Consider the following 26,960-nt stretch of genomic DNA (forward strand, 5'->3'; position numbering starts at 1 on the left):
AGTGTTGCATAGCCACGCACCGATAGTTCTTGATGCGTGTGAATGAATAATTAATTTACGCCCAATACCACAAAAGCACGCTACAATTGATAGGTGTGCATGGTTAAAAACTGAGGGCTCTTTTGCGCCAAGAATCAGTTACGATACTCATTGTGCTGCACTGTGCACTCCTGAAATACTGCACTATAATACAAACCATATAATATTCAGTATGGGATGATTCAAGAGACATAAAGACATGAGACACCGTCACTTCACTACGTTGCAGGCTTGTAACTAGTTTGATTGTGATTATTATTTTTCTCTCCACAGGTCTTTTTTGGTAAACCACTTTTGGGTTATACCTTTACTTGTACTTTTTTGCCTAGCACCACGAATTTTGTTGCCAAGGCACAAGGAATTGCAGGCACGGCAGGGCGTTAGTGTACCCTGACCACCCTTTTCCTTGATCTGGTCCTGAAGAAAAACCGGTAATTCCTATTACGGTTTGAAACATGTAGACCCACCACACATTCTCCAGATACTTTTGGTCATAATTATACCATTAACTGTATCGACACTTACATTTTATTATTGTCCAGTAGCCTTAAGAATAAAGTTTTTTCATATAAGTCATACCAGGACAATTTTTAACTCACCTACTTCTTTTTCACATTCATCACTCACATACCAGCTCCACTGTAGTTCAGGTGTCGAAGCACACCTTGATGGCACTCGGCCATCAAGGTGGCCCCGATGATGAAGCATGTCACCGACCAGGTCGGTGAGTGAGGGGTTATTAATAAGCAAAGAAGGACTTTCTTCTCTTTGATAGTGAATCATCCCGCAGAAATCGCTCTCAGAGCATTTTTTCTGGTGGTACTCCTTATTATTTTTGTTAATTTAGATACCTCGTCTGACACCCATGGGAGATTTCAACTGTTGGAATACTTGATAGGCCCTTTTAGAAGAGACAGTATTTTGCTCTGCCAACTGCAATTTTGTATACTATGATTTTATGGCAGTATGTCTGATAGTTGCCTTGTGAAAAAGCTTGCGCTCAGTACAGGAGGCTTCAGTTGGTTATGGTTGCAAGCCAATGATAAAAGGTAAAGGCCTAATTGGTTCATAACTAACAATATTAATGATGCCAAAGGCCTAACTGTTTGTTAGGAAAAGTTGCAGACATGACATTTTGATTGTAAAAAACATATTTTGTTATATGAAATGCCACTGATTATCTTTGTATGTTTCAGTTGTTCTGTGTAAATCCATTCAGTAGTTTGCGAGAAGATAAAGAAATCCAAATTTGTATATCTACGACTGAGAAGCCTTTGCAAATAATGATGAGCTTGTGCATAGATCTGCAGAGCTCTGATTGGCTGCCAACATTTCAACCAAGAAGTGTTAGCAGCCATCTTGGGACTTGGCTTCCGCTGAGTTCCTAAAGAAAAATGCAAAAAAAGGGGGGGGGGGGCAGGGTGTGAATACCCTAAGCCTTGGTCCAGGGGGCCCATTGGGACCCCGCCGGGCAAAAAAGCAATTTTTCTAAATTAACTGTTAAGTTTGCTGTTAATTTAAAAAAAAAAAAAAAAAAAGTGAGGTAGCCGAAAACAGAAAGAGGCGAAATAAAGATCAGAAATTAGCAGAAAGAGGCAAAGTAAAATGGCAGAAACTAACAGAAAGAGGAGGGGCGTCAGAAACTACGAGAAAGAGGTAAATTAAAGGCATCAATAAGCAAAAAGAGGCAAAATAGAGATCAGAAATGAGCCAAAAGAGGCAAAATAAAGGTCAGAAACGAGCAGAAAGAGGCAAAATAGAGGTCAGAAATTAGCAGAAAGAGGGGAAATAAAAATCAGAAATGAGCAGAAAAGGAAAAACAAAGATCAGCAACAAGCAGAAAGAGGCAAAATAGAGATCAGAAACAAGCAGAAAGAGGAAATATAAAAGCCAGCTATGTGTTGAATGAAGCAAAATAAAGCTCAGAAGTGAGGCGAAAATAGTCAGAAAACAAGCAGAAAATTAACAGAGCCCACACAGGCACTCATGCACCCGCTCACAGACCAACTCAGACACTCACAGTCACTCACAGACCCATTCAGACACTCATGTACCGACTAAAGACCTCCTCAGAGACTCATGCACTGACTCCCAGACCCATTCACGGACCTATTTAGCCACTCACGCACCCACTCACAGACCCACTCAGACACTCATGCACTCACTCACAGATGATTGACACACTCATGGAGGCCCTCGCAAACGCATATATATAAGTCAGTTGCCACTGGGTAGTTATAGTTGGAAATGTCTTTTTTGTACCGCTAATAGCTTTATATGCGAAAGGAAATTTCGGTGACATCGGTCAAGCGGGGGCCAAGAAAAAGGGGGGGTCTTAAAACGTGTTTTCTTATTAAGTTTTCCATACGAACTTTAGGCACAGCTACAGCTGAAACCGCTAAACAGATTTACACCACATTTGGCAGAAAGCTAGATTTTGGTCCAGAAATAGTGCTTTTTCCAATTTAGTGTAAATCTGTTCATTAGTTTTTGAGCAATCAATGCTCAAAAACGTTGTATATTTCCTGCCGTGGAGGACCTGTATAGCTGACAGATCTCCTGCTAAGATCTGATTGGCTGCCACCACATCAGGCAGGAAGTAATGGCTGCCATCTTAGGACCCAGGACTCAGTCTTGATTCTTAGAAAAATGCTAAATAAAGACACAGGAGGCAAGTAGGGACCCTCTAGAACCGGTGGTGGGGTCACAGAGGGACCCCGCATGGAGCTAAAACGTTTTATTTTTTATTTTGCTGCAGATTCACAGAGGATATGCAAATTTGCAGCACAAATGTAAAAAAAACAAGTGTGGCCAGGGTCCGAGAGGGTGAGGCCCTCTCCCTGAGAGGCCCCACAGTAAAAATCAAGGAAGAAAGGCTGCCGGAGCCTAATTAGGCCCCAGAGATCCTATGCCAAGGGCCGAAATGTAAATAAAAGGTGATAGGGGGGCCCACGGCCCCCCTCTCCAAGCTTTAAAAAGGACCTGTGGACCCCATGTCCTGGGGCCATAATAGTAGGGGCATGTGGTCCTCCTCAATGAACCTTTCAACGCCCTGGGCCCCATCCTCCAGGGCCGGCGCAGTTACTGTGTCCCGGGGAGCCCACCCCGGGACACAGTAGTTTCCCTGTCCACAGCAGCATGGGCAGGGAAACATATGTTTGCTCATGGCGAGACCTTTTTAAAATCTCCTGCCAGATGGAAGCAAACAAGCAAGTATGATCCCACCTCGCAGGAGATTTTATAACGCTCCAGCTGGCTGAGAGCAGACTTCTATGCTGTTTCTTTGTCCAAACTCGTGCTGGCAGGGAAACAGAATACATATTGCTCCCTCCCGGAGAGAGCAAACATTGATAGCTTCTCCCTCTGGGAGAGAGCAATGCTAGCCTTCGCACCAAGCGGGGAGGGGACTGGGTCCTTGGGGGACCTGCGGCTCCCCACACAGCCCGCAACATGTTTCTTGGTGGTGCCTTGGGTGGGAAGGGCCACCCACCTATTATAAAGAGAGGCCCTGGGGCATTGGGTCCCAAGGAACCATGAAGGCTTTTTGGAGGGGAGCCATGTGACCCCTTCCCCTTTTAAGTATGATATGGCCCCCAGGGGGTGGCGTCCCTGGTGCCTGAGATGGCCCCCTCCCCTTTTTTGTTGAATTTGGCCCAATAAGATGGGGTCCCTGGGGCCTAATAACGCTCAGGGAGAGGGCCACATGGACCCCCTCCCCTTTTTAATTGAATTTGACCACCCCCAGGGATGGAGTTACTGGGGCATAGTAAGGCCCGAGTGTGCGGACCCCTTCCCTGTAATCGAAGGCCCTAAATATCAGTTGAGCGTTATTTATTGCACATTATAAATAATGATACAATGGGTACATTATTTATTGTTTGCAGTGAATAACACATATCACAAGTTTGTGGGGAATAACATGTGGATTTTGGTGTTTAACACACCAAAATCCTCATGGCAGGGTAAATACCATACTATTTCCCCTGTGAAAATTTGGCAAGTTTAACCTGCCAGAGTTAAAGACATTTGAGGTATTTAACACATCTCATGATTATTGAATACATTAAATACAGCCAAAGTCATAATTCTGACCCATGTATATATAGGGGCTTACGCACAGGTCGGAATTTACCAGCCCACTTGTAATCAAGGCCTAAGTGTTCTTTAATGGGTGTCCTAGCCTGGCACCAGGTCACCCCCAGATAATTTAGAGAGGCTTTGGGGGAAGGGGTTTCAGGGCCACAATAGACTCATGGAGTGGAGGCCACTCAGCCCCCTTTTAAATGGAATTGTGATCTGGGAATGGAGTTCCTGAGGCCTATCACAGCTTGGAGAGGCGGGCTGCATGCCTTATGTATATATATGTTTGGCCCCCAAGGGAATGGGGTCCCTGGGGGCTTAAACCCAACCCCAAGCTGTTACGATTGCGGCATGTGGTTGGATGCCTGCAGGACGGCTGGCTGTCTAAACGTGGATTTGCACAGGGCCTCGTTACTGGCCAGGCCCTGTGGCCAACCCCCTGCTGCGCACAGCCAAAGGCCCTACGTAGCATGGGGTTGGCTACCTGTGGTGGGGGGTTGGCCACAGACCCTGGCTGCAGGTCAGATCCTGTGGCGAACCTCTCACTGCACACAGCCAAAGGACGTGGGCAGCATAGGGTTGGCAGTTGTGGGAGCGCTGGCCTCAGGACCTGGACACAGGCCAGGACTGTGGCCAACCTCGAAGCGTGGGGTTGGCAGCCTGTGGTGGTTTTGAAGCAGGTCTCGCCATAGGCCAGGCCTTGCTGCTAAAGCACGGTGAGGGGTTGGCTTCGACTACGATAACAAAATATTACTATACGCAAAAAAAACCTTCGTAATTCACTAACAAACACAAAGATTAAAGTAACATAATGGGTGAAATGTTCAATAAAAACGTAATGTTTTAGACACAAAAAAACGCAGAAATTCACCAGTTAATGTTATTTCAGGTAATTATAGCTCATGCCCTCGCCATGCACTGCTAATTGCCCCACATATTACATCACTCATGACATCTTCTATGACATCATTGATAATATCACTGCAACATTTGCAATAAAATTATAGATGAGAAAACTGTGAATGCTTCTCTTTTTATTTTGATATTTCTTAAGAGGTTACTACAGCTCTCTTGGCATGGCTGATGGGTGCCTTGCTTGCCACTCATATCATCTGCAGTGCACTGCATCTCACATGCCCGATTCCTCTAAACTAGGAAATCACTATAGAATGCCATTTTCCATCATGCGTTATTGCTTAACCATTCCAAGATGGCCTACACACTGGCTGAAAGTTCCATGCTAGGATTTTTTAAACAACTATAGACAATTTACAATGCAGCTGCAAAACGGACACCCGCAGTATGTTTAGTTTTCTTACTGCAAGCATGCCCACCATGTTCAGATGGCAGCTTGCTTTCATTTTTCTACTTGTATTCTTTTAATGTATTTTGCATATGTTGTCGAGTTTGTGTATGTTTTATTGCAGTTGTGCCAGCAGGGGCAGCTCTAGGCTCATGGCGGCCCTGGGCAGCGAGCGTAGGTAGGGGGCCCAGGAAGAGGGGGTCAGGGCGGGGCAGAGTGCGGAGGCCAGTGAAGAGTGGAACAGAGTCGGAGGCCGCCAAATCCCTGCCGGGGGCCTCCACACAAATATGTATCCATCCTCAGAGGATTATTATATTAAGGATATATATTGGCGTGGTGGCCCCTGGGGTTTGGTGGCCCTGTGCAGGTGCACAGCTTGCACATGCCTAAGGCCGCCCCTGGTGCCAGAGGGTGAATGCAAGAATGAGACAGTGAATTTATGAATGGATGCATGAATCAAAAGGTGAGTGACAGAGTGCAAGTATGATGTTGCATTAAGTGCCTAAACCCTTTAACAACAAAGAAGGCAATTTCACTCATAAATGAGACCTATTGGCCTGGGCGGCACAAGTTATGGCCAGGCCCGCTCTTACATGCGTTTGCCGCGGGTCGCAAAGGCAGGGACCGCCACATGCCACATGCGGCAGAGTGCCTAGCTACGCTACTGATTGGCAGTGCCAATACTTGTTTCTTTTTACATTGACCTCTCATCTATTTGTAAGACGCTTTATTACGAGGAGGGGTATATAATTATACTCAATAAAACCTCTACTCCTGAATAAGTACAAATTATGGTTATTTCTTTTTTTACACCAGTCTCTGAACACATTTCTTTCCAAATGTTCCACTTGTATGTTTAGTTATCCTCGGAGGCACCTGTCATTGTTTGATCCTTGGCACAAACATGAAAGACAGAATTTGAAACATGTTCCTTCGTGTACAGTGATCACTGCCAAAGCATGCCAGGAATGCAAGGTGTATGTCATTGTATGGAATAATTGAATGATGGAAACATAGTAGATGGAATGGCATGCATATTGCTAAGTATATGGTGAATAATTGAAGGACTGATGAAAATGGGAGCGGGAAGGCTAAGACTAGAATAACATGTCGAGGTGACTGGGGGCTAGTATCAAAAGTTACACGCATAAGTCAGTGTCTCCACATTGGAGTTCAGTAACAGAGAAAATCATTTTTACAATGAGCCCTGTCTCATGTCTTTCTCTGCAGACCAACGCTCCAAAAGGCAGGCTTTTGAGAAACAACTGGAACCAGAAACTAGGCACCTCGAGGCGTGTGCAAAGTAAGTATTCCACGGACTCTACACTGTTTGTATAATTACTTTACTTTATAAGGACTTTGGGCCTCATTTATGAGGCCGTGCTTCACTTTTACGCGCCGGTACGTCACTTTTTGTGACGCACCAGCGGCGTAAAAAATGTGCCTTGTTGCACCAAATTTACAAAGTGACGCATCTAGGTAGATGCGTCACTTTGTAAACCCCTGCGCTGCATTATACCTGCGCCAGGTATAATGTATGCAGGGGGTTGTTCCCACGCAAGAAAGGGTCCTAGAAGTGACGCAGTGAAATCTATCAGATTTCACTGCGCCACTTCTAGGACTCAAATGCGTCAAAATCTTATGCCTGCCTCACAGCAGGTGTGAGACTGACGCAAGCCCTTTCACATGGGGCTTGCCCCATGTGAAAGGACACATTGCTGGGGTTCCGTCACTTTTGTGACACACTCCAGCAATGCGTCACTTTTGCACCATCCAGATACGTCAGAAATACTGACGTATCTGTAACTCCTTGCGCAATGATGCATCATTTTGTAAATATGACGCATCATTGGTGTCGCAAGGAGGGCGCAATGAAAAGTGACGCATCGCTGTTTTGACGCAGCGATGCGTCACTTTTCATAAATGAGGCCCATAGTCTCCGCAAGCTTCAGGGTCTTCTTCCCGCCACATTTTGAGTTGTCTACCGGCCCAGCAGACTACTCTATGCAGGAAACGCCGTCATAGCATTTCCTGTCAATGTAGAAAAAGTTGACGGATGTCAAATACCCTCCCAAAGTTTGTTATTGAAAAACAAAAAAACTAGAGGCACTCTCACCCTGGAAGTTTTCTCCCATGGTGTGGGGGAATGCTTTTAAATATATTGTCTTCACACAAGGAATATTGTTGGCACTGATGGACAACCCTGACTGCCTTGAGCCATAGGGGGATTGTTTATCCCGACAGAGTGACTTTTTCTCTGTTGACATAAGGCTTGGGGTGCACCAACCTCTAAATCGGGCAGGCAGGCTCAGAGTTTGTCTGTCAAGGTACTCTGCCATGGATTACCCTGTCTGCCAAGCTCTAAATCAGGGGCTTAGTCAAGAATTGTGTGCAAGTCATACATGTACACGTGGATGCACACACAGACAAACACACACAATCCAGTCCCTTCAAACTAAACAAGTAGTGGCAAAACCGACAGGTCTGGCTTTACTGTGCTAATGCATGTAGAGACAAGCATGCGCAATGCGGGTTTCACAAGTTAGCACATTAAAGCTGGACCTGTTAAATTTGTGAATGCTTCTTATTAATGGGCTCAGGACTGTTTGATGGTTCCCCTTATAAGACATTAGAGTGGTTTCCTGTGAAGGACATTTCCCAACTGACAACCTTAAATTTGTTGCTCTTAAATATAATTAGGTCTCATTGAAACTCAAGGAGGCTAAGTAGTAGAAAAATCCCTTTTCTAGGAAGTGAGAAATCCATCTTTATTCTTGTGGATCTGGGTGTAAAACAACAAGCTACCAGCCACTTTAGGAAGCGTTAAAAATCAAACCACCTGCTACGCAAAAAAACACAATTGTCCCTGTTCACAAAAGTCACATTTTGGGTTTCCAGTGAAGCCTTTTATCTGTGTGACTCCTGGGATAGTCAGTAGTATATTAATAAACCTTTTTTTTGGGCTGGAACAGCCATAAAAGTTTGACAATCATACATTAAAGGTACATATACATACAATTGTAAATTATTCAAAGCATAATAATTAGTCATTTGAAAACAGCTCAAAAATACTTTCCCTAATTCCCATAAAAACATTGGTCATTTAGTGTCTAACAGGTAAGACATTATACATTTTTTGAGAGATAAAATATTCTAGACTGGTATCTATGAACATAATCTCAACCACTGTCTTTCACCGCAATAGGATACAAATGTATATGTATCATACAGTGGCGTAATGTTTGGGAAACCAGTTAAGATTTGGGATAAGCTAACATATTTTAAAACAGAGCTGTAATGCTTTATCCAAACCTACCTATTGAACATTTATAAGCAGCATTGAATACATGTTTCTCAAATGCTCAGCAAGTGTGTTGTGCTCAGACCATCTTTTAACAACCAGTAGTGCACATATCCAACAATTGTTGTTTGCCAGTCATGGCCCATGGTCATATCTGCTATTGCTCTGCAATTTCAAACCAAAGTTATTTATCTAGGTGGCTCATCAGGTGGTAGAAGGTTTGGAACTCAGATGCTTTTACAGCACACTCTATTATACTCAATAAACCCAAGCCCAGCTAACACTATGTGCCTGATTTAGAAGAAGATGGAAACTGGACATTTTCCAAAAATGGCAGCTATCCTGTCTGCCCTTCTCTTGGTTCCTCTGCCTCATTTAGAATTTAGGGAACACAATTTTACTGATGATGGAGCAGCTGCTGCCTCCGCTATTGGGAAACCCACTGGCATGAGCAGTTCGGTGGCATTGGCACCGAAAAGTGATAGTTGTGTTTTTTCTCTGGGAACATTAACTTAACTGAACGAGGCATGACCTCAACAGCAACACAAAGTGGTACAAAAAGTTTAGATCTAATTAAATAGTAGGGTCAGTGTGAGAATCGTGGTCATTCTTTTTGCACCCTCACAGTGGTAGGAACTGATGACATGTGACCTCCAACAATAACTTACCACCTTATAGTAAACATCCTAGGTTGAGACCTAGAAGTCTTAATTTAAAATCCTCTCAAACACAATGCAGAGTCTGTATGGCATTATCAGATACAACATTCCGCTGTCCGTATAGTCGTACTTGGGGTTAGGATGGACAGCAGCATACATCTCTGGTCTCTGCTGCACACCACAATTCAGGTAGTGATCCCCTAGATCAGTACTAAGGAAAGGTGGACTTTGGCTCTTAGGCTGGTTAAACAGTTTCTTAGCAATTTGCATTCTTCTCTTCTTCACAAGACAAGTCTTTTCCTTAGTTCTTTTAGTCTGGTCCTGACACGTAGGATCGTAGTTAATCATAGCCCGCTGAAAGTACAGTGCAGTCTTTTGAAAACAAAGATTTTATTATATAATCAGAGCTTCTGGTTCTATGGTAAAGTCAGACAACCTATAATATCTCTATAGATTGTGGATTTCACTCAGACATTCTGAAGGCTGATGACCAATCTAATACTTTTGGTTGGATTTCATTCCTCTTCTGCCAGAGCTCTCCACGCTTGGTGGGAGGGTCCTTAGCAAATCTACTTTGTTCATGTGTTTGCACTTGTCTTGCCTGCAATTGATTAAACGAAAACAGACATCACGAGCAACTGCCTCTAATATTATGGAAAACACTGCAGAATCCCTGAAAAAAGTTTCAGAAGTACCTAATAAATGCTACAAAACATTCTCGGTGTCTTTAAAGAGAATTAAAAGGCTTCAAATAGAAGACCCAAGGTAGCCTGAAATCAAAAGTTAGAAAATGTGATTAGGGTTTTACCAAATGATAAGGGATAACTATAATGGGAAGATTGAATTTTACAAAGCGTTTTTTATTAATTAGAGGAACTTCTATCAGTATTGATGCACCGCTGTTTCTCTAAACATCCAGCCTCACACAGGAGGTGAATACTGTTTTTTTGCCTATATGTCCATATTATGTTAAATGCAGACTTCAAGAGCTTTTCCAATTCACTAGCTAATTGGCGCGGCCCTCTATCAGCAAAAGTCATAATAATAATGATGATATTAATAATAATTATAATAATAATAATAATATTCATAATAATAATATTATTAACCCGTTCGCTGCTTCTGTCGGCCAATGGCCGTCGCGAGCACTACCTGGCTAGTGTGGAACACGTCTGTTAGCCAACGCGGCCCGCCCACTCTTCCGCCATGGTAAAGGGGATTAATAATACCAATAATAATGATCATAATAACAATAATAATTTACAAAATGACAGTGATACTGCTACTACTAATAATGATATAATACTAAAAACTAAATTTTATTGAACTCAATTGTACTCAGTTATTCTTATTACTATTAGTATTAGTATTAGAAGTAGTAGTAGTATTAATAGTAGTAGTAGTAGCAGTAATAATGATTGCCATAATCATCCTCATAATAATATCATGTGTTAGTGAGGTAAATAACAGACAATATAACCACCCTACTCAATCTATCAACCTCAAAAGGATGAAATGCTGAGTCCGCCATGCCTGGGCCCTGTTCATCACTTCCAACTCTCAGCAAGGAGTGGTTAACTTGATGAGATACCTTGCTAGGCTAAGTAGATATTTAGTTGCTTTCTTCCATTTCCAGGTATAAACCCAACGAGAGGGATGGGTATTCTGAATCCGGCCAGGCTGTAATGCAGATAGCATTGGTTAGCGGATTGGAAGCCATGGAGCAAGACTTGCAAGTGGTATGTATGTCATTCTATTGTATCACACTGAGTTGAGATATACTAGTATACTGTTGAATAACTTCTGCTAAAAAAAGTTATCAATATACAAAGTTAGAACATTCTAATAAAGCATATTTCTAGTGGGCAAATTCTTGAAACTTAAGATATTTCTTATGAGTTGATTAAGGGTTTGGAAGTTTGTAGATCTGCACACCATTGCAGTGGCTCAACGTGGTTCATGCCTTTACTTGAAGAGTCCAAAAGCAGAGATACCACTGACTAAACATGCTAATGTGATCTCTTATAGCTTATTTTCCATCAGTATTCCTATGCCCTGGAAACGTATCCCGCAGCGTAAGAGTATGTAGTCAGTAAACACAAGGGCGGTCTATCTAGTCTTTCGGACATCCTGGGGTGCTTCCCAGTATGTTGGAGACACTATCATTAATGTAATGAAAGTTCACATAACATGTGTATTTGTAAAGCAAACTTTCACCCAGAAGGGTATATTGGTGTTGAAGAACAGACGTTTATTGTTACCCAACTCAATGGTACCATTCTTTCTGTGGTAGAGATAGCTCCACCAGACATGTTGGTGGATCAGGCAATACAGACTGAGCATTTGACCAGCTCTCATCCTTAGTGGTTAATCCATACCTTGACATAGACAAGGATTTTATCATTGGTGAACTATTCGCCAATTACCAAGCTGGAAATTAAACAGTGCTCACCACTGATGGCATCAGTAAATCTGTTGTTTTTTGGGGGAATTTGGTGCCGCTGCCATTTTTACAATCAGGTCATTAGTTGCTTTGGGCATATTTATATACTTATATGAGTATACACTGGGTTAAGTATTGCTATTCAATCACTAAATACTGCTGATTATCTGGCAAGCGGATAACACCAAATTGTTTGGACCAATTGGATTTGGAGTTACAAAAGTTCAGATTTTACAGCTGGAATGTTGAACATTCAAAGTAAAGGCGGGCATATATCTGTCTACCGCTCCTTTTCCATTGTTACCTTTAAAGACAAATTGGGTCATTGACCTGTAAAAGAAATTATAGCTCTTGTTAATGCCAAGTGTCTTTCCATTGCTTCATATAGGGCAGCAGGGTGGGGTTATTTTGGCTGCTCCAGATTTCAAATCTTGGAAAATGCTTTTCTTCTGAGACTATTGATGGTATCTCAGGAAACTTCAAACTTTTTTTGTCATTCTCAAGCGGGCCTACAATTTCTATAGGATTGTGTGGATTTGTCCCCGTTACTTCTATGGATAAAGGTGTGGAATACACCGGATTTAGGATTCTCTAGACTGATCCTCCAGGATTGTTTGGCCCTGGATAATGTTGATAGTATTCCCTGGCTTGCCTATATACACCACAGTTGTAGGCTGCTGGGCAAAGTGGGCTTTTTAAAGAACCAAATCAAATACCTTGTGCAGCAAATGCCTTATTTAAGACTGCCTGCTTTGAGCAGGTCCAGGGCAAGCGCGTACGCACACGTTCTGAAAATCTGGAACACATGATTGGAGGTAAAATTCTATCTTAGTTTTATAGAAAATATGAAATACAGATTTTATTTGACAAGGATACATTTGGGTATTGCACACTTTTTAGTGGCATTTTCAGTCCAAGGCGGGCGGCAAGATAACTAACCTGCCACAATGCCCATGTGACGGTACATCGAGTCAAAGCACTTTGCACTTTTTACTTTTTCGTGCACTTTATAAATCTATAAAGAGAAATATTTTAGTCCCTGTTTTGTGCTCTTGCTCTTTTAACTCTGATATCTGGGAGGCTATAGATTTTTAACGAATTTCGAAAGATCGGATGTTTGCCTGACTGTTGTACATTTTACTAGAGAAGCACTTTACATTAGGAAGAGATATGGTCAATAGCTCTCTTTGTTACGATTTAATTGTGTGCCCAGTCATTGTATGCTGTCAATCGATGCTGCTGTAATTGATCAATTGAATGTTTTTCAATGATGCATGTTTCATTACTGTACGCCCATTTGTTGTATGCTGTAATTGTATGCTGCAGTAATTGATCCATTGAATGTTTTTATTTAATGACAGTATTTTTTATGGCTGCTTTTATTGATATCTGTAGTTTTATAATATTCTTTTATGGCTGTTTAAGCCGAATACAGATTTATTGAATGAACAAACAAACTATCCCTAGTCTTTGGTGGTGTGATATTCCACAAGACATACTCATTCTGCAATGATGGTTTCAGCAGCAATGATGGTGGCCATGGAGAGCCTTACATGACTTTTATTTGAAGGGGTGTACAGAGAGGAATAAATTGATGCTGAGATGGCTGTGCTTCTATAATATGTGTGGGTCTGAATGGTCAGACTGCTGGTCATTAACTGCTGGCCATTAGCAGTTAAGTTTGAGGTCTGGGTTAGAAATCTGAGATACTGGGGCTGTGTTACATAAAGTAAGCATGTCTTGTTAAATACACAGACTTTGCCCTAATTTTGGGCAGACAGGCGTCTTAGTTAGGAGATGGAGCAGTGCTATTTCACTGCTTTACAGTGTGGTAAATGGTTTCTAGTTCCTGGAACTTTCAGAGAATACACTGCTTTTGGTTGGAAATGTAGCAGCATTTGTAGATGTATCTAAGGTTAACATCAGAAGATGACACAACAACAGTCAAAAAGCAACATAACAACACATATTTAACATAACAGGGCATAACACAACAAAACAGTCAAAGCAAAACGCAATATAAATACCACTGTAGAATGAAACAACATCACATTGTAAAAATACAAAACACAAAAAGGGAGCAAAATAAAATAGCAGAACATATCCCCACAACAAGGTGCTACACAGCAAATATACACAAACATACTTGTCATATATTAAGAACTCCAGAAATGTGTTTTCATAAAATGGTAATAAAGGGTGTTTGCACCAAGATCTACTTAAACATTCCACCAGCGTTAGGTAAAAATGTTTTGTGATCCAACCCCAGTTGTTGAGCTTTCACTGTGCATGATGCATCTCTTTGTGCTACAAACCAGCCTAAGTCATCACATATGTGACATAATTCTTCCAACAAATATGTTAGAAAATAGCACTTCAAGGTTGAGCACTTTATAGACTGAAAGGACACAGCTTCTCTTTGGTACTCTGTTAAGAGTCATGCTTCTTTTGTTCTGGGTTTCTTCCAGCTTGCTAATGGAGTGGACCAGTTGATCTCCGACTACAGCCTCACCGACGGAAATGTCGTTATCCACCTTGATTTGGTAACTCTACACTTTTTTTCACTGACATTCACACCTTGCCATTCTAGTACCCAGTTTGTCACAGTCTCTGTCTCTAACCTTTGCGTTTTCTGAATTCTGGTCTCTTGTTTACAGATTCCATCAGATGACTACCTATGCGTGGCCTTCAGAGTGAAGCAACTCTTTAAAGTTGGGATGCTGAGCCCCTCCACTTTCACAGTGTATGAGTTTCATGCACCAGGTAGCCTGCCCAGTCTTTATACTAAGTGGAAGATCTGTTATAACAGCTATACTTCTGACCTTGGAACCTGGAGACCTGGTTCTGTACCCGACTTTGGCCTCTGATCGTAAAGTGTGTTGTGTATGAGTTCCATTGGAAGCCATTGCACAGAACACTGGATTCGAAAGTTGGCAATTCACTGCTCTGACATCAGAGCAGTGGAAAATGAGCTTTGTTTTTCCTGTCAATGCAGTGAGAAAAACAGGCTGTCAAGCTGGTGCTGTAAAGACGCTGCTTCCTCTCCCTGTCTCCCTGCTACTGAGGGAGACAGGGAAATGTGGGTGGCACTTTCTGGGCTGCTAGCAGGAACTTTGAGAATTGCAGTCCATGCTGTCAACGGCTGTCAGAGAGCCACTCTCAGCTTGGAACCAGCTCTCCACTCTCACATTGACAGAAAAGGGAAGAGTTTCAGATTTAGAGAGGGAGAAAAGGCTCAGAGGGTTGTGAAATGGGGGTCTCAGGATGAGATTGCCTGGGGATCTGGGGCTATGTTGTGCATGGCTCCTCCATAGATTATCTACCCTGAGCTGGTGAAGATGATTTGGGCAAATATGTGACTCGGTTCAACCGAGTTACAAGATGGCTGCCAACAAATTCTGGATTGAAGTGTTGGCAGCCAATCAGATCTCAGTACGAAGTCTCGGATGGGGACGCGGAATCCTGCGCGCCGCCAGTTGTATATCTCAAAAATCTTTAAATGTATCCGCATCTATTAAATGGATTTACACCATTTAAGAAAAAGGGTGCTTTCTGGACAAATAGCTACTTTTCTGCCGAATTTTGTGTAATTTAATTCAGCAGTTCGGGCTGTAGTCATATCTAAAGTTTCCTATGGAAATTAACATGGGGAAAAAGCATTTTAGGAATACCCCCCTCTTTCTCTTCCTCCACTTGGCGGATCAGGCTGAAATTTTTAAGACAGCAGCTGAAACGAGTGTCAAACTAGTTTCAGATAACAGTCACAGTGCGAAAATAGGCAAATGATGCCAGTGTCATTAAAATTTCAGCTAGGCCTAGAAAATTCATGTAATTTCACATAATTTTGTAAAAGGAAATTATGCAAATTTCACACAGTCCTAGTAAAAACCAAGGATATAAAAATATGAAGAGGTGGAAGACACAAGGCAGAAAATAACCCGCAGTGTAAAAGTCAAGGATGTAAAACAGTAAACATGTAAAAAATGCAAGGAATGGAAACCATGATGTAGAAAGTCAATAATGTAAAAAGTCAAAGAATATTGAAAAACCCGGAGTGTAATAAATCACGGATGAAAAAAAAACAAATTAAAGCTGTAAAACTCCAATATGTCAACTATGAGGATGTAGAAATCGCAGAGAGGTCAAAAAAATCAATTGTTTAAAAATTCAATGATGCAAAAAAAAAACAGGATAAGGAGAAAGCAGGATGTAAAATGTCAAATCTATTTTTTAAAAAGGAACCTCAGGGGTATGAACCGTCAAGAGTGTAAAGATTGTAAAGAATCCAATGGTGTAAAGCCCATGATGCAAAAAGAGAAGGATGCAAAAATAGGTGATAATTGTATAAAACATAGGATTGATCAAACCTTGGATGTAAAAGCTCAAGAATGTAAACTAAATGGATTTAAAAACCAAGAGGAATATTATTTACTCTTTGCATCACCCGTGCATCACGCAAGGTGATACAGGACAACGCGAAGACTTATTTTGGATTTACAAGGCCATTCATGGCCTGATTTGTGTGGTGTTTTGTGGATTTGTAAATAAATACAACGCAACACAGCTGCTTGTGCTGCATTGTGTCACATTTCTAAGTAGTAGGTGTTCAATGGGTGCAGCATGGGTGTTCCCGTGCATCCATCCATGGATTTCATGCAATCCTAAATTTACTAGGATTTGTAAAGTTGGAATTGCATGAAGCTGGTACCACAGAGAGGCATAACAAGGAGAAATGTGCATATTTCTCCTTGTTATTTCCTTTCTGTATGTGTGGTGCATTCTGAACTACACATGGAAAGAGGAAGATTCAATTCTGGATTGTTTATGTGCAAGAAGGTGTACCTTTCTGCACAAATAAATCCTGCCAGTAATGCAAACACTGTTGCAGCATGGCACAAATTGGCACTAGGCAGCCACAAGTGTGCCAGCACTGGAAGACAGCTGATGCAGCTCTTCAGCTCTCTCTCATTCATTCAACGCAGGGCAGCAAATTGCCTTGCTGCTCTGCGTAGCAAGACTTCTTAGTAAATCTGCTGCTAAGGTTGTAAGAAACCCACAAAGACATGATGTAAAAAGTCTGGGGTGTACAAGAAATCCAAGTATTTAAAACAAACAACAATATAAAAAGTTGCGGATTTAAACTTCAGATTCCCAGGATTTCAAAGGTCAAGAGTAAGCAAGTTCTAGGGATGTAGAAAATTAAGAATGCAATAAGTTAAGACTCTAAAAGACAAGCCTTGAAAAATCCAAGGATGGAAATTCCCTGAGGTAAATAGCCAAGGAAGTAAAGAAACCAAGCATGATGAAAAAAAGGTTTTAAAAAGTCAGCGATGAGAAAAAGCCACGGATGAAAAACCCAGGATGTAAAAAGTCAACGATGTAGAAAATGTAGGTATGCAAAAAAAGCACAAATCTAAAATGCCAAGGATGTAAAAAGTGCAAAGATGAAATTATAAATGATGTCAAAATTTGGGAATGTAAAAGTCAACCATTTAAAAATGCCAGGCCCAAAAAGTAAAGAATATAAAGATCTAAGAATGAAAAAACTCAGGGTGTAAAAAGTAAAATCTGTAAAATTCCTAAAGAAGTGAAAGAATACAAAGATGTAAACTCTAAAAAAGACAAAGAAGTAAACTCTTAAATATTAAAACAATTTAGAATGTAGATTCTAATGTCAAAGATATATGTAAACCAATGGATATAAACCTTAAACTAAATGAAGGATGTAAAAACCGAGGGTGATAAACCTAATAATGTGAAAATTCAAATATGTAAATCATCCACAGAGGAAATACCCCAACATGCAAATGTTCAAAGATGTAAAACACACTCAAGGAGGAAAAAAAGCGGGATATAAAGAGCAGTGGTTGTAAAAAAACCAAGGATTATAAAACCAAGGATGTAAATGTCAAATATGTAATTCATTCAAAGATGAAATACCCCAAAATTCAAGGATGTAAAAAGCAGAAGTAGGAAAACAGAAGGATATAAACAACAATGGTTGTAAATAACCCTAGGATTATAAAGCCAATGCTATAAAAAGTCAAGGATGTAACAAATGCAGGGATGTGAATAAATTAGGCTGTGAGTAGAGCTAATGGCACACACTTGCTGCAAACTAAGCCTAAGAATTATAATGTGTTAAACCAATCACATAGTTGTATTCTCCAAAACCTTCACACTACACTCTCCACAGCTCAAATATGCACGGTGATTTGTTTACCACACTGTGGCAAATGAGTTGATGTGGGATACTGTTATACACTTTTCCACAACACCAATGCTATCTAGTAATTCTATCCACCTCTCATGTGTGTATACATTTGCATGCTAACTTCAGTGCTCTCATTACTGCACACTAAATACTACACAATAATGGCAGTTACCAAGCCCATCAGAATTGCAAGTCCTGCAACTGCTCAAAAGATGTAGCTATGAATCCAGAAAAAAACAGGAGAATCTGATTTGATAAATTTGATTTCCCCACATATTCCCAATTTTTTACTGGGCCCTCAGGATCCAACTCATAATAGCACATTTTTTCTAGTCTCTGGAGTTACCATACAGGCCTTTAACTGTAACTCCAGGTGCAAATAAAAAAAATAAAAAACGGATCTTTGCAAGTTTCAATAAACCCAGCAGTTTATAACTTGCACAACAGCCATGCAAATCATAACTTGCGCACTAAATGCCAATCACCTCATCTTTGTTGTAAACCATGCAATTACAAATGGTGTAAATCATCGTACAGATGAGATTACGTACCATATACCCTTTAACATTAAAGAGACAACTATGAATATAGTATTATTTATTGGTTGATTTGAGTAGGTGTTGTTATTTAATTAGATTGTGCATTTGGGTGTAGTTACATACTGATATAACTGTTGTCTGTCATAAGCATTACATTTGGCATGGAAGTTATAGTTTATATTCTTGTCGAACACTTTTAATTTAGTGTATTTTAGAGTAAATACATGTGACCAGATTTGGTACGTGCAAAATTTGATCCTGTGTTTGAGCAGCATCGTAATGGACAATCCTCTTATTTGTGATTGAAATGACAAAATATGTATTTGTTGCATTGTTTCTTTATCAGGCACTTGATAGCATCGATGCAAACACTGCTAGACCTGGTGCAAACTTTTAATAAGTATATCCCTGGCTACTAAACAACGAGCCACAACTAGTTATCTTTAATTTGCTGCTAATGTCGACTTATGTTCCTTCACTTGCTGCAGAGAAACAGTGCACCATCTTCTACAACCCTTATGGAGAGAGTGAGCTGCAGAGACTGTGCCAAGGGGATGAATGCAAGTGCATGGAAGGTGAGTGTCATATAATATGATTCGGCGTTCTCTGCAATATGCAAAATCATATTTGTGAAGCACTGTTCGGGACAATTTGTGGTTCCTTTTTTAAGGTTTCCTTACTATTTAAGGAAGGGCTTTCGTCACACTTCATTTCTGCAAAAGCAATCTCTGAGACGTAAAAACGCAACTTGCGTTATATAAGAAATGTGTCCATGTTGAGTTCAACAGTACAATTACTGTATGTAAATCACCTCATTAATTCTCAAGTCCTCTTTCCAGTTGGAGACCTAAAGGAAGATATTCACCTCTGGAAAGAAATCTCAACCCTCCTTACTTGTGTACAGCTATTATATGAAACACCATGCCCAGGGTCCATTAAATTGATAGCATTCATATTTGTTCTTTATATCACAGAGAAACAGCTGATGTGCAGTGGGTATCAAGCAATTTATTAAAAATGAATAATTGGGAAAATCAATAGGTCTGGCTTCACTTTTAATTTATAATTGACTTATTGGCTTTGCCAGAGCTTTGGGAACAATTGAATGTGTTTCACAATGCCCAAGTCAGTGGTTTTGCAACAAGCCTGAGTTTGCTTTTGTTGCCCAAAGTCTAGTCTCGTTTGTACCTGTGATTCATTTTTTGGGAAATTAATAAGGATCTTCATATGTTGAACTGGGCCAAATCTAAACATGTTGATGCTTTACCCTGGAATATCTTAACCTGAAACATTATTAAAGGGCATAGTTTTGTATTAGTAGAAGTCAATATTTGTTTCAAGGATGTATTTGCCATTTTCTGGGTCAGAGAGCAGAATGCATCGCAACATGGGTTGCTTTTTGATCCTAAATCTGCTACATCAATTGAGACAACCACCTCTTCCTCCAGTCAGATTCCACAATATTTATAAATGGGTATTCTCTTAACTCTTTTACCAAGTTGCTGCTGGAACCCTTCCCCTATTATCTTTCTTTTCTCACTTAATCACACGTTCCCTTCCTTCTTTACATATAATTGTGCAGAATGTTATGCTTAGAATGTTCATGTCTGCTACGGGTCCTTTACTTCAGTGTCGCGGTCCTGATAGGATGGCCTTGTTGGAGCCCTTTGGTTGATGTGCATCTTTTTCATCTACTCCACATTATCCTTCTTCCACAAATGACTACTTTGGTTTTATCCAGGTTCACAGCCATTTTATTTCTCCTTCAAAAAAAAGGGCTTTTGCTTATGATAACTTCTGCAGTCCAAAGGTTGCTTTGCCGAAGAGCTCAATATCGTCAGCACACTACAATGAATAAGTTGGTTATTTACTGTTAGTGAGTGTGATATCGTATCATGAAGGGATTTACCAAGATTAGCTATCGATGAATTAAAAAAGAAGTGCCTGAACACACCCTTGCTTTATGTTGCGATGTTTCGTAAATTCGGAGACTATCGATTTTTTTTGTTGAGAATTACCTTGACCAACATATTCAAATGCACTAACTGAACAGTGCACAATACCTTTACTCTAATTCCCATGGGGTTCATTTTAGGCCAGAATAGAGTACTGTCTACTCCCTTCAAATGCAGATATAAACTCCTTGTAAGCATAAGTGGGAGTTTTAAAGTGCAGCGCGTCTTACACTAATACAATAAGAACCATGAACGTTTGTAGTGTGCTTGAAACCATGTTGCTACAAAAGGGATCAAATTTAATATGTAGACCCTTTGTCCTAATTCTTTAACTAATTTTTTTTTTTTTAACAAGGTGGCCTCGACCTCTTCCTAGTTTAAAATGGGCAGGGTCAGTTAATTATCAGCTTTAGTAGAACAATTTCAACTTGCAAGACAGTGTAATTCTCTTTATCTAATAATGAGAAATGTACAGAAATACTCAGTTGACATGCTTACTAATCTAATGTATTGTGCCCAGTCTTTGTTACATCTGTTCTTTTACTTTACTTACATGTTATAATAGTCTAAAACCTCCTACGATATCTATTTGTACAGGTCTCAAATAATTATGCTAAGTCATTTGCTTTTAGAGCTATTTTAGCACACCAGATTGCTACCTTTTCTGTCCTTTTATAACTTCTGGGTTTTATGCACTCATTTAGGTTCATAAGGAGATTTCAATTCCGTATTAAAGATTTTTTTAATTTCTCTAAGAATCCTTGTATATCTTTTGGTAATATGTGGCTTAAAAGGATTTCTTTACAGGATTTATATTCATAAATTTGCATTATTATAATAATTATTATAATTTATTTATTTACTACAACCACTATGACTTTTATGATACTACCCTTATGTAGAAATAAGGTTTAGCTGCACACTACGGATGAGCAACAAACTGAGGGCAGCCAACCTCGCCACTTGTACTGACCAAGCTCTCCAGTCCCTTGAAACAAATGATTGAAAAGATATTTTTTTAATTGAACTGAGTGCATCCTCTGGTTAGGGTGTCAAATACTCTGGACTCAAAAGTTAGAGGGAGTCTTCAAAAGGGATAGAGCCCTAGTCACAAAGATACATTTACTGCCATCAATTCTGCATCACTGGACACATAGGGATTGTGAAATACCATAGTGTAAACAAAGAACAAGTGCAGCAAATTATCCACATCCATTCAACATGAGATTACTAAGGGTGTAGTATGTAATTCGTAGTACATTTTGGAGCACACTGTCACAAATATATTATTAAAGCATGGTGTGGTAGCATTGTCATTTGCAGGCAGTATATTTTCTATTGAATTTGCCACTAAATGTGCACATACATGCAGTTTTAATCATACAACTATGGTGTGCACATTCAATAATATGTGAAAATTGGATTTCATCAAATATTTCTATAAAAACCTTTGCTTCCATCACAATACAGAATTACAAAAATGTGTTTCCTCGTGTGTGCTTTTCTAGAGGTGATATATATTGCAATATTTGTACAGTTCATTTACAGGTATTTAAATGTTGCTGTGCTTTAGAATAACATTTACATCCTACTGCCTTTCCTTTCAAACTTCCTGTAACCCAGTTAGACTGACACATAGTTTCTCCTTACAAAATCCTCTAACTTTGGAGTCAGAGAAAGAAAAGTGAACACCATTCTCCCTGTTAAAAGAATAAGTATCAATTTGTCGTAATACATAGTCTGATATTTAAATTCCATCTTTAAATGTATAACAAATGTGATAAGATCAAAACAAAATGTAGAGACCTTTTTATTGTTTATTCAGCTTCTAAACTCCAACATGGTTATTTTGGGGGTGCTGCAGTAGCCCCTGGACCTGTACTTTCAGCACCAATGGCCACTGTTGATCGCTCTGGCTGCATTCTAGTCCAACTTAAGTATTTGTGGTGGGTAACCCCTTTGAGGTCATTGAAGGTGGGTTCATTTTTAGAGGGCACTACATTTTTGCAGGGTGGGTGAATCCAAAGGAAGCATTTGGCTTGTTGGAAGGTGAAAATTATTTGAAAGTGGTGACCTCTAAACGAGAATCTGTTTAATAAGATGTAAGTGTTTTTTTCATTTAAATTAATTCTAAACTATTTTTATTTCTTGCAAAACACAGCGGAATGCAGTAAAATGCAACCTGAAATTAATTTGGCAATAGGTGCAAATACTAGAAAAGCAAAAGCTTGCCAGAAAGACATTGTATATGGTAAGAATGCTCATTTCTACATACGTAAACTCATATACATGGTGTAAATTTCCTGTCTTGTTTTAGATTCCCTAAGACTTTTTCCATTCTTTCTTAAGGATTCAAAACAATGCAACATGTTATTATTTATTGTTGATGGAAGTAGTGAAGAAAATGTATATGTCTATTTCATTATTTTTTATTCTATTACAAATGTCAAGACTTTACAAAATGTAATACACCTAAACTGCCCTTGTTGAAATGTTTTGCTTATTAAGAATGTAACAATAGGTCTCATTGGGTTGCAAAGTCCTTTTGCTGTTGCCAATGTTGTGATTTGCAAAATCACAGGGTTTGTGATTGAAAAAGGGCTTTTCTTAATGTACAATAGCCTATTGTACATCCCCATAACCTGCTCTTTGTAAATTAATTCCAACTCGTGCAACAGCTTTTGTGATCCTTTCCAAATTGCAAATAGAGGGGACATGAAAGGACATCCTTGGGACAAATTCACTTTTGTGAATCATGTCAAAGACATTGGTGGAGCAGGCAGTGGTTCCGAAGACTATGTTTGCCTCCTCCCCAATGTCTTTCCAAAGTAGAAACCATTTTTAATGCGGTACCTGTGCTTTTAACGTCTGCTTTTTAAAAAAAAAATCCATTTCTGAAAGCAAATGCAGAGGCAGAGCTATGGTGTGTCTGGCAGGTCGTTATGCAAACCCCTCCAAGAAGACAGTTTGCGATGCATTACATAACATTACAGAATGCACTACCCTTCACAAACCAGTTGAGAATGATAAATCTGCCTGGAAGCTATGTACACAACTGTACTTTTATGCATAAATACTAGCTTTACTACTGTGTTATTCTTTACCACAATCGTGTAGAATTACACCATATTAAACTTGCTCAAGTAGTGGGGAGTGTGTGCACCAGGTGAAAATTGACCCTTCTCCACCCTGGATACAGTCAGAGTTTTTCTCCAGTAGAGGGTTAGAGTAACTCGCATTCTGGGATGAGACGGGGAATGAATCACCCCCATAGTAAAGGGGTTGTAGGGGGAACGGTTTCTCCATGGGAACAAATGCTTTCCCAAGGTAGAGAAAAATACAAAGAAAAAAAATTGCACCTGCTCATTGTGCAGTATTTTAACAGTGCATATTGTACACAATGTACAATAAGGAATTGGGAACATGGTAAGTCATCAAAATGTCACATGACATTCCCAGTAGGATTCATTTACCATATACCAAAAACATTCCTGTTGGAAGTTAGAGAGGTTTCCTTAAGGGATTTATGATTGTATTTCCAGTTCTATATCTGTTATACATCCAGTATCCTAAAACCAAACACAAGAATCTCAATAGTGGGAAAGTAGTAGCAATAAAGAAATTCTCTTATTTCCCTTGAAGACCTTCACACACTCTATTAGTAGCATGCTTCATCATTGAGTCTCATCCTCATGACTATAAATTAAGATGGGCTTGATCATATCCCAGGGAGCACATGTGATATTTTCTAGCTGGCTAAGGGAAAATAAAAATGCCTAGGTGTCACCCATCTTTCCCTTTCTTTATTTATTTTTGGTGCTTTTGGTATAGTCTAAAAATTATCTATGGGGATGGTTGCAGATTTTACTGTCCCTACATTCCTCACTAAGTGGACATGTTTCAGCCCGTTTACTGGCACTGTCGACCCTAGGCTTTCATCAGGACTTATGCTATCCGATATGTTTATTTTATGTGAAGTCCTGTCCCTAACGGTCCAGTATATTCATAGAACACAAAAATAAAGGAAATAAACATGTAGGCTTATCTGGACGAGCCGCACAGTTCCTAGTAGTGCCCTAGTTCCTGTTTAATTACACGTCATAAGAAACACGTGGGAGCATGCCCCTGTAGTCACATTTTCATCAAGGCTGCCATGTTACGCTTTGCCCTACTCTTGCCCATCATTGTTCCTGACTAGCTGCAGCATTCCCAGGAGTATGCCTGAAAAAGGCACCCGACACAGCTTTCCATTCGTACTACCAAAATATAATATTTGTGAATTGCAAAAAAGAGTAAAAGTATATTCATGCACATGTGTAAATTGCTGCACACATTTTTTCATAAATACAAACCTGTGGGTCTGATTTGGGGGAGGCCCTGCAGTCGTGGGGCAGTCTCCACACTCAGGTGGAATTTCTGCAATGAGAATTCTCATTGCAGACAGTCCGCCCCATGTGCGGAGACTGCCCCACGACTGCGGGGCTCCCTCATGAGTGCGGAGGCCCTTTCTGAATCAGGCCCCTAGGTGCAGATGTACTACTTCTGGTGCATCTCTGCTAATCAGCAGGGATGCGCCAGAAGAGTTGCGATGCACCTGCCCACCCGTGCACTATCACTGTTGCGCCACATGTACAATGCGGCTCACTATGGCGCACGGATGTGCAGATGCGTGTCGCATCCCCCGTCGGAAAGGCGGCGCATTGCTGGAGTTCAGGGGTGCCCTATCCCTAACATGCTGCGTCAATCCTAACGCCTGCTTCAAGCAGGCGCAGGGTTTTGACGCAGCATGGCCTTAAAAGTGACTGAGTGAAATCTTGTATATTTTACTCAGCCACTTTTAGGAGGCGTTCCAGCGCACCCCCCCCCCCGCCCCGCACGCCGGAACGCCTACATGTGGCGCAGGGCTTTACAACATGACGCATACCCCGCAGCATGGTGCTGGCTTTGTGCCGCCGCTGCGTCATAAAAGTAACACAACGGCGGTGTAAAAGATGCGCAAGAGGCTTGTAAATCTGCCCCTTAGTGTTTATGGACCTCTCGTAACATTTATCAAACCCCATTCATAGGCAATGCAGTATGGTTTTATCATCACCTTCCTCATGTATATCTATTTGAATTTCAATTGCCAGCATAACTTTGCTCTCATATATTTCACCTTTACTATTAAAACACCCATGTCTGTTCAATATTTTTAAGTGGCAGAACCTTCCACTACGAAGCTAGATCGTGTGTACTTTGCCACTAACCCTCGCCCTCTTTTATTTTAGCTTACAAGGTGAAAATAGTGTCTTCTGTCGAAGACGGTAGTTTTATCAAATACACGGCAGTCGTGCAGGATATCTTCAAAAAAGGTAGGTACCATTCAGTAAGCCAGGTGAGTGGGTACGTTTGTGTAACAGGGATACATTGGACCTTATTCAGAGCTGGGTAGTAATGGAAATCTTCTGATTTCTAGAGCAAGGTCTTGATTTGAATGTTATGCTTCCTTAAGAAATAATGTACTTAATTTGCTTGTCACATATCTTCATGGCACAAATTACCCCTGCCTGTAGATTGTGTTACCTTGTCATATACACGTTCCCTAATTGATGATGTCTCTCGGAGTGGATTTTGTTTTGAACTTTTCATTTCTATTTTTGTAATGTTAACCCATCTTAGGTCTACTTTTACTGTTGGGACTGTGGTGGATTTAGGTATCATGGAACACTATGTAATGCTGTATAAATAACTGGGAGCCAAACTTGTTTCACCTCTGTTTCCTATTCACATTAAAAAAAATCCTAAGTGAAAATGATCTGAATATTGTCCCTTACAAATATGACACAGTAGTGAGCTACTGAGTAACTTAATAATTCATTCACTGTGTATGTTCTACTTATTTGAATAAGAGTTTATTTTTCAATGATTTTGAGGCGATGCAAACTTGCCTCACACCCGTAGACCTAACATAAAAGTAGAAGGAAAAAGGCATCCATGAAGCCATCAAATTTTATTTGAGATGAAAAATTGTTTTAAGTTTGCTTTAATAATTCAAAGGATACCCATTCTAAAGTCGGTGCAAGCAATATATTGCACTTAGATTAATATCAGCATAGAAATTGCTCTAGCTGTTACCTTGCATTGCGGTGGCCGTGTTGAGTGGGAGGGAGAAATGCTGTGCAGACTGCAGAAATGACTCGTTTGCATTTGCGGAAGCTGAAAAGTGGAATGATATAATTGAAAGACTATAGGATCATTACCTAACCCTCTGTAATTTCTCTTTAAAAGCTACTTGTGAGGTCAAATATATTTGTAATAGGAAAGTTGGAGTGTCCTGTGCTTGCCACTGTCCTATTACTTACCGGTAATCTTCATTACTCCGGGTCCCGTTGTCCTCGTCCCCTTCATTAATAAACCAATGAGATATGTCCATCTCACGACAGAAAAA

At 40.3% G+C, this 26,960-nt stretch overlaps 1 protein-coding gene across 1 annotated transcript in view; it reads left to right on the top strand.

Moving 5' to 3' along the window:
* C5 (complement C5) overlaps positions 1 to 26,960 on the top strand; it is a 354,269-nt gene that overhangs the window by 309,941 nt on the left and 17,368 nt on the right. Inside the window, exons 33-39 of the mRNA XM_078641875.1 lie at positions 6,653 to 6,725; positions 11,019 to 11,121; positions 14,294 to 14,368; positions 14,483 to 14,588; positions 19,067 to 19,153; positions 22,695 to 22,784; positions 25,801 to 25,884. Of these exons, the coding sequence (XP_078498001.1) occupies positions 6,653 to 6,725; positions 11,019 to 11,121; positions 14,294 to 14,368; positions 14,483 to 14,588; positions 19,067 to 19,153; positions 22,695 to 22,784; positions 25,801 to 25,884 (618 nt within the window). The remainder of the gene's footprint in view (positions 1 to 6,652; positions 6,726 to 11,018; positions 11,122 to 14,293; positions 14,369 to 14,482; positions 14,589 to 19,066; positions 19,154 to 22,694; positions 22,785 to 25,800; positions 25,885 to 26,960) is intronic.

This window comes from Lissotriton helveticus, chromosome 5_1 (assembly GCF_964261635.1).
Source record: "Lissotriton helveticus chromosome 5_1, aLisHel1.1, whole genome shotgun sequence".
In the NCBI taxonomy this organism is placed as follows: domain Eukaryota; kingdom Metazoa; phylum Chordata; class Amphibia; order Caudata; family Salamandridae; genus Lissotriton; species Lissotriton helveticus.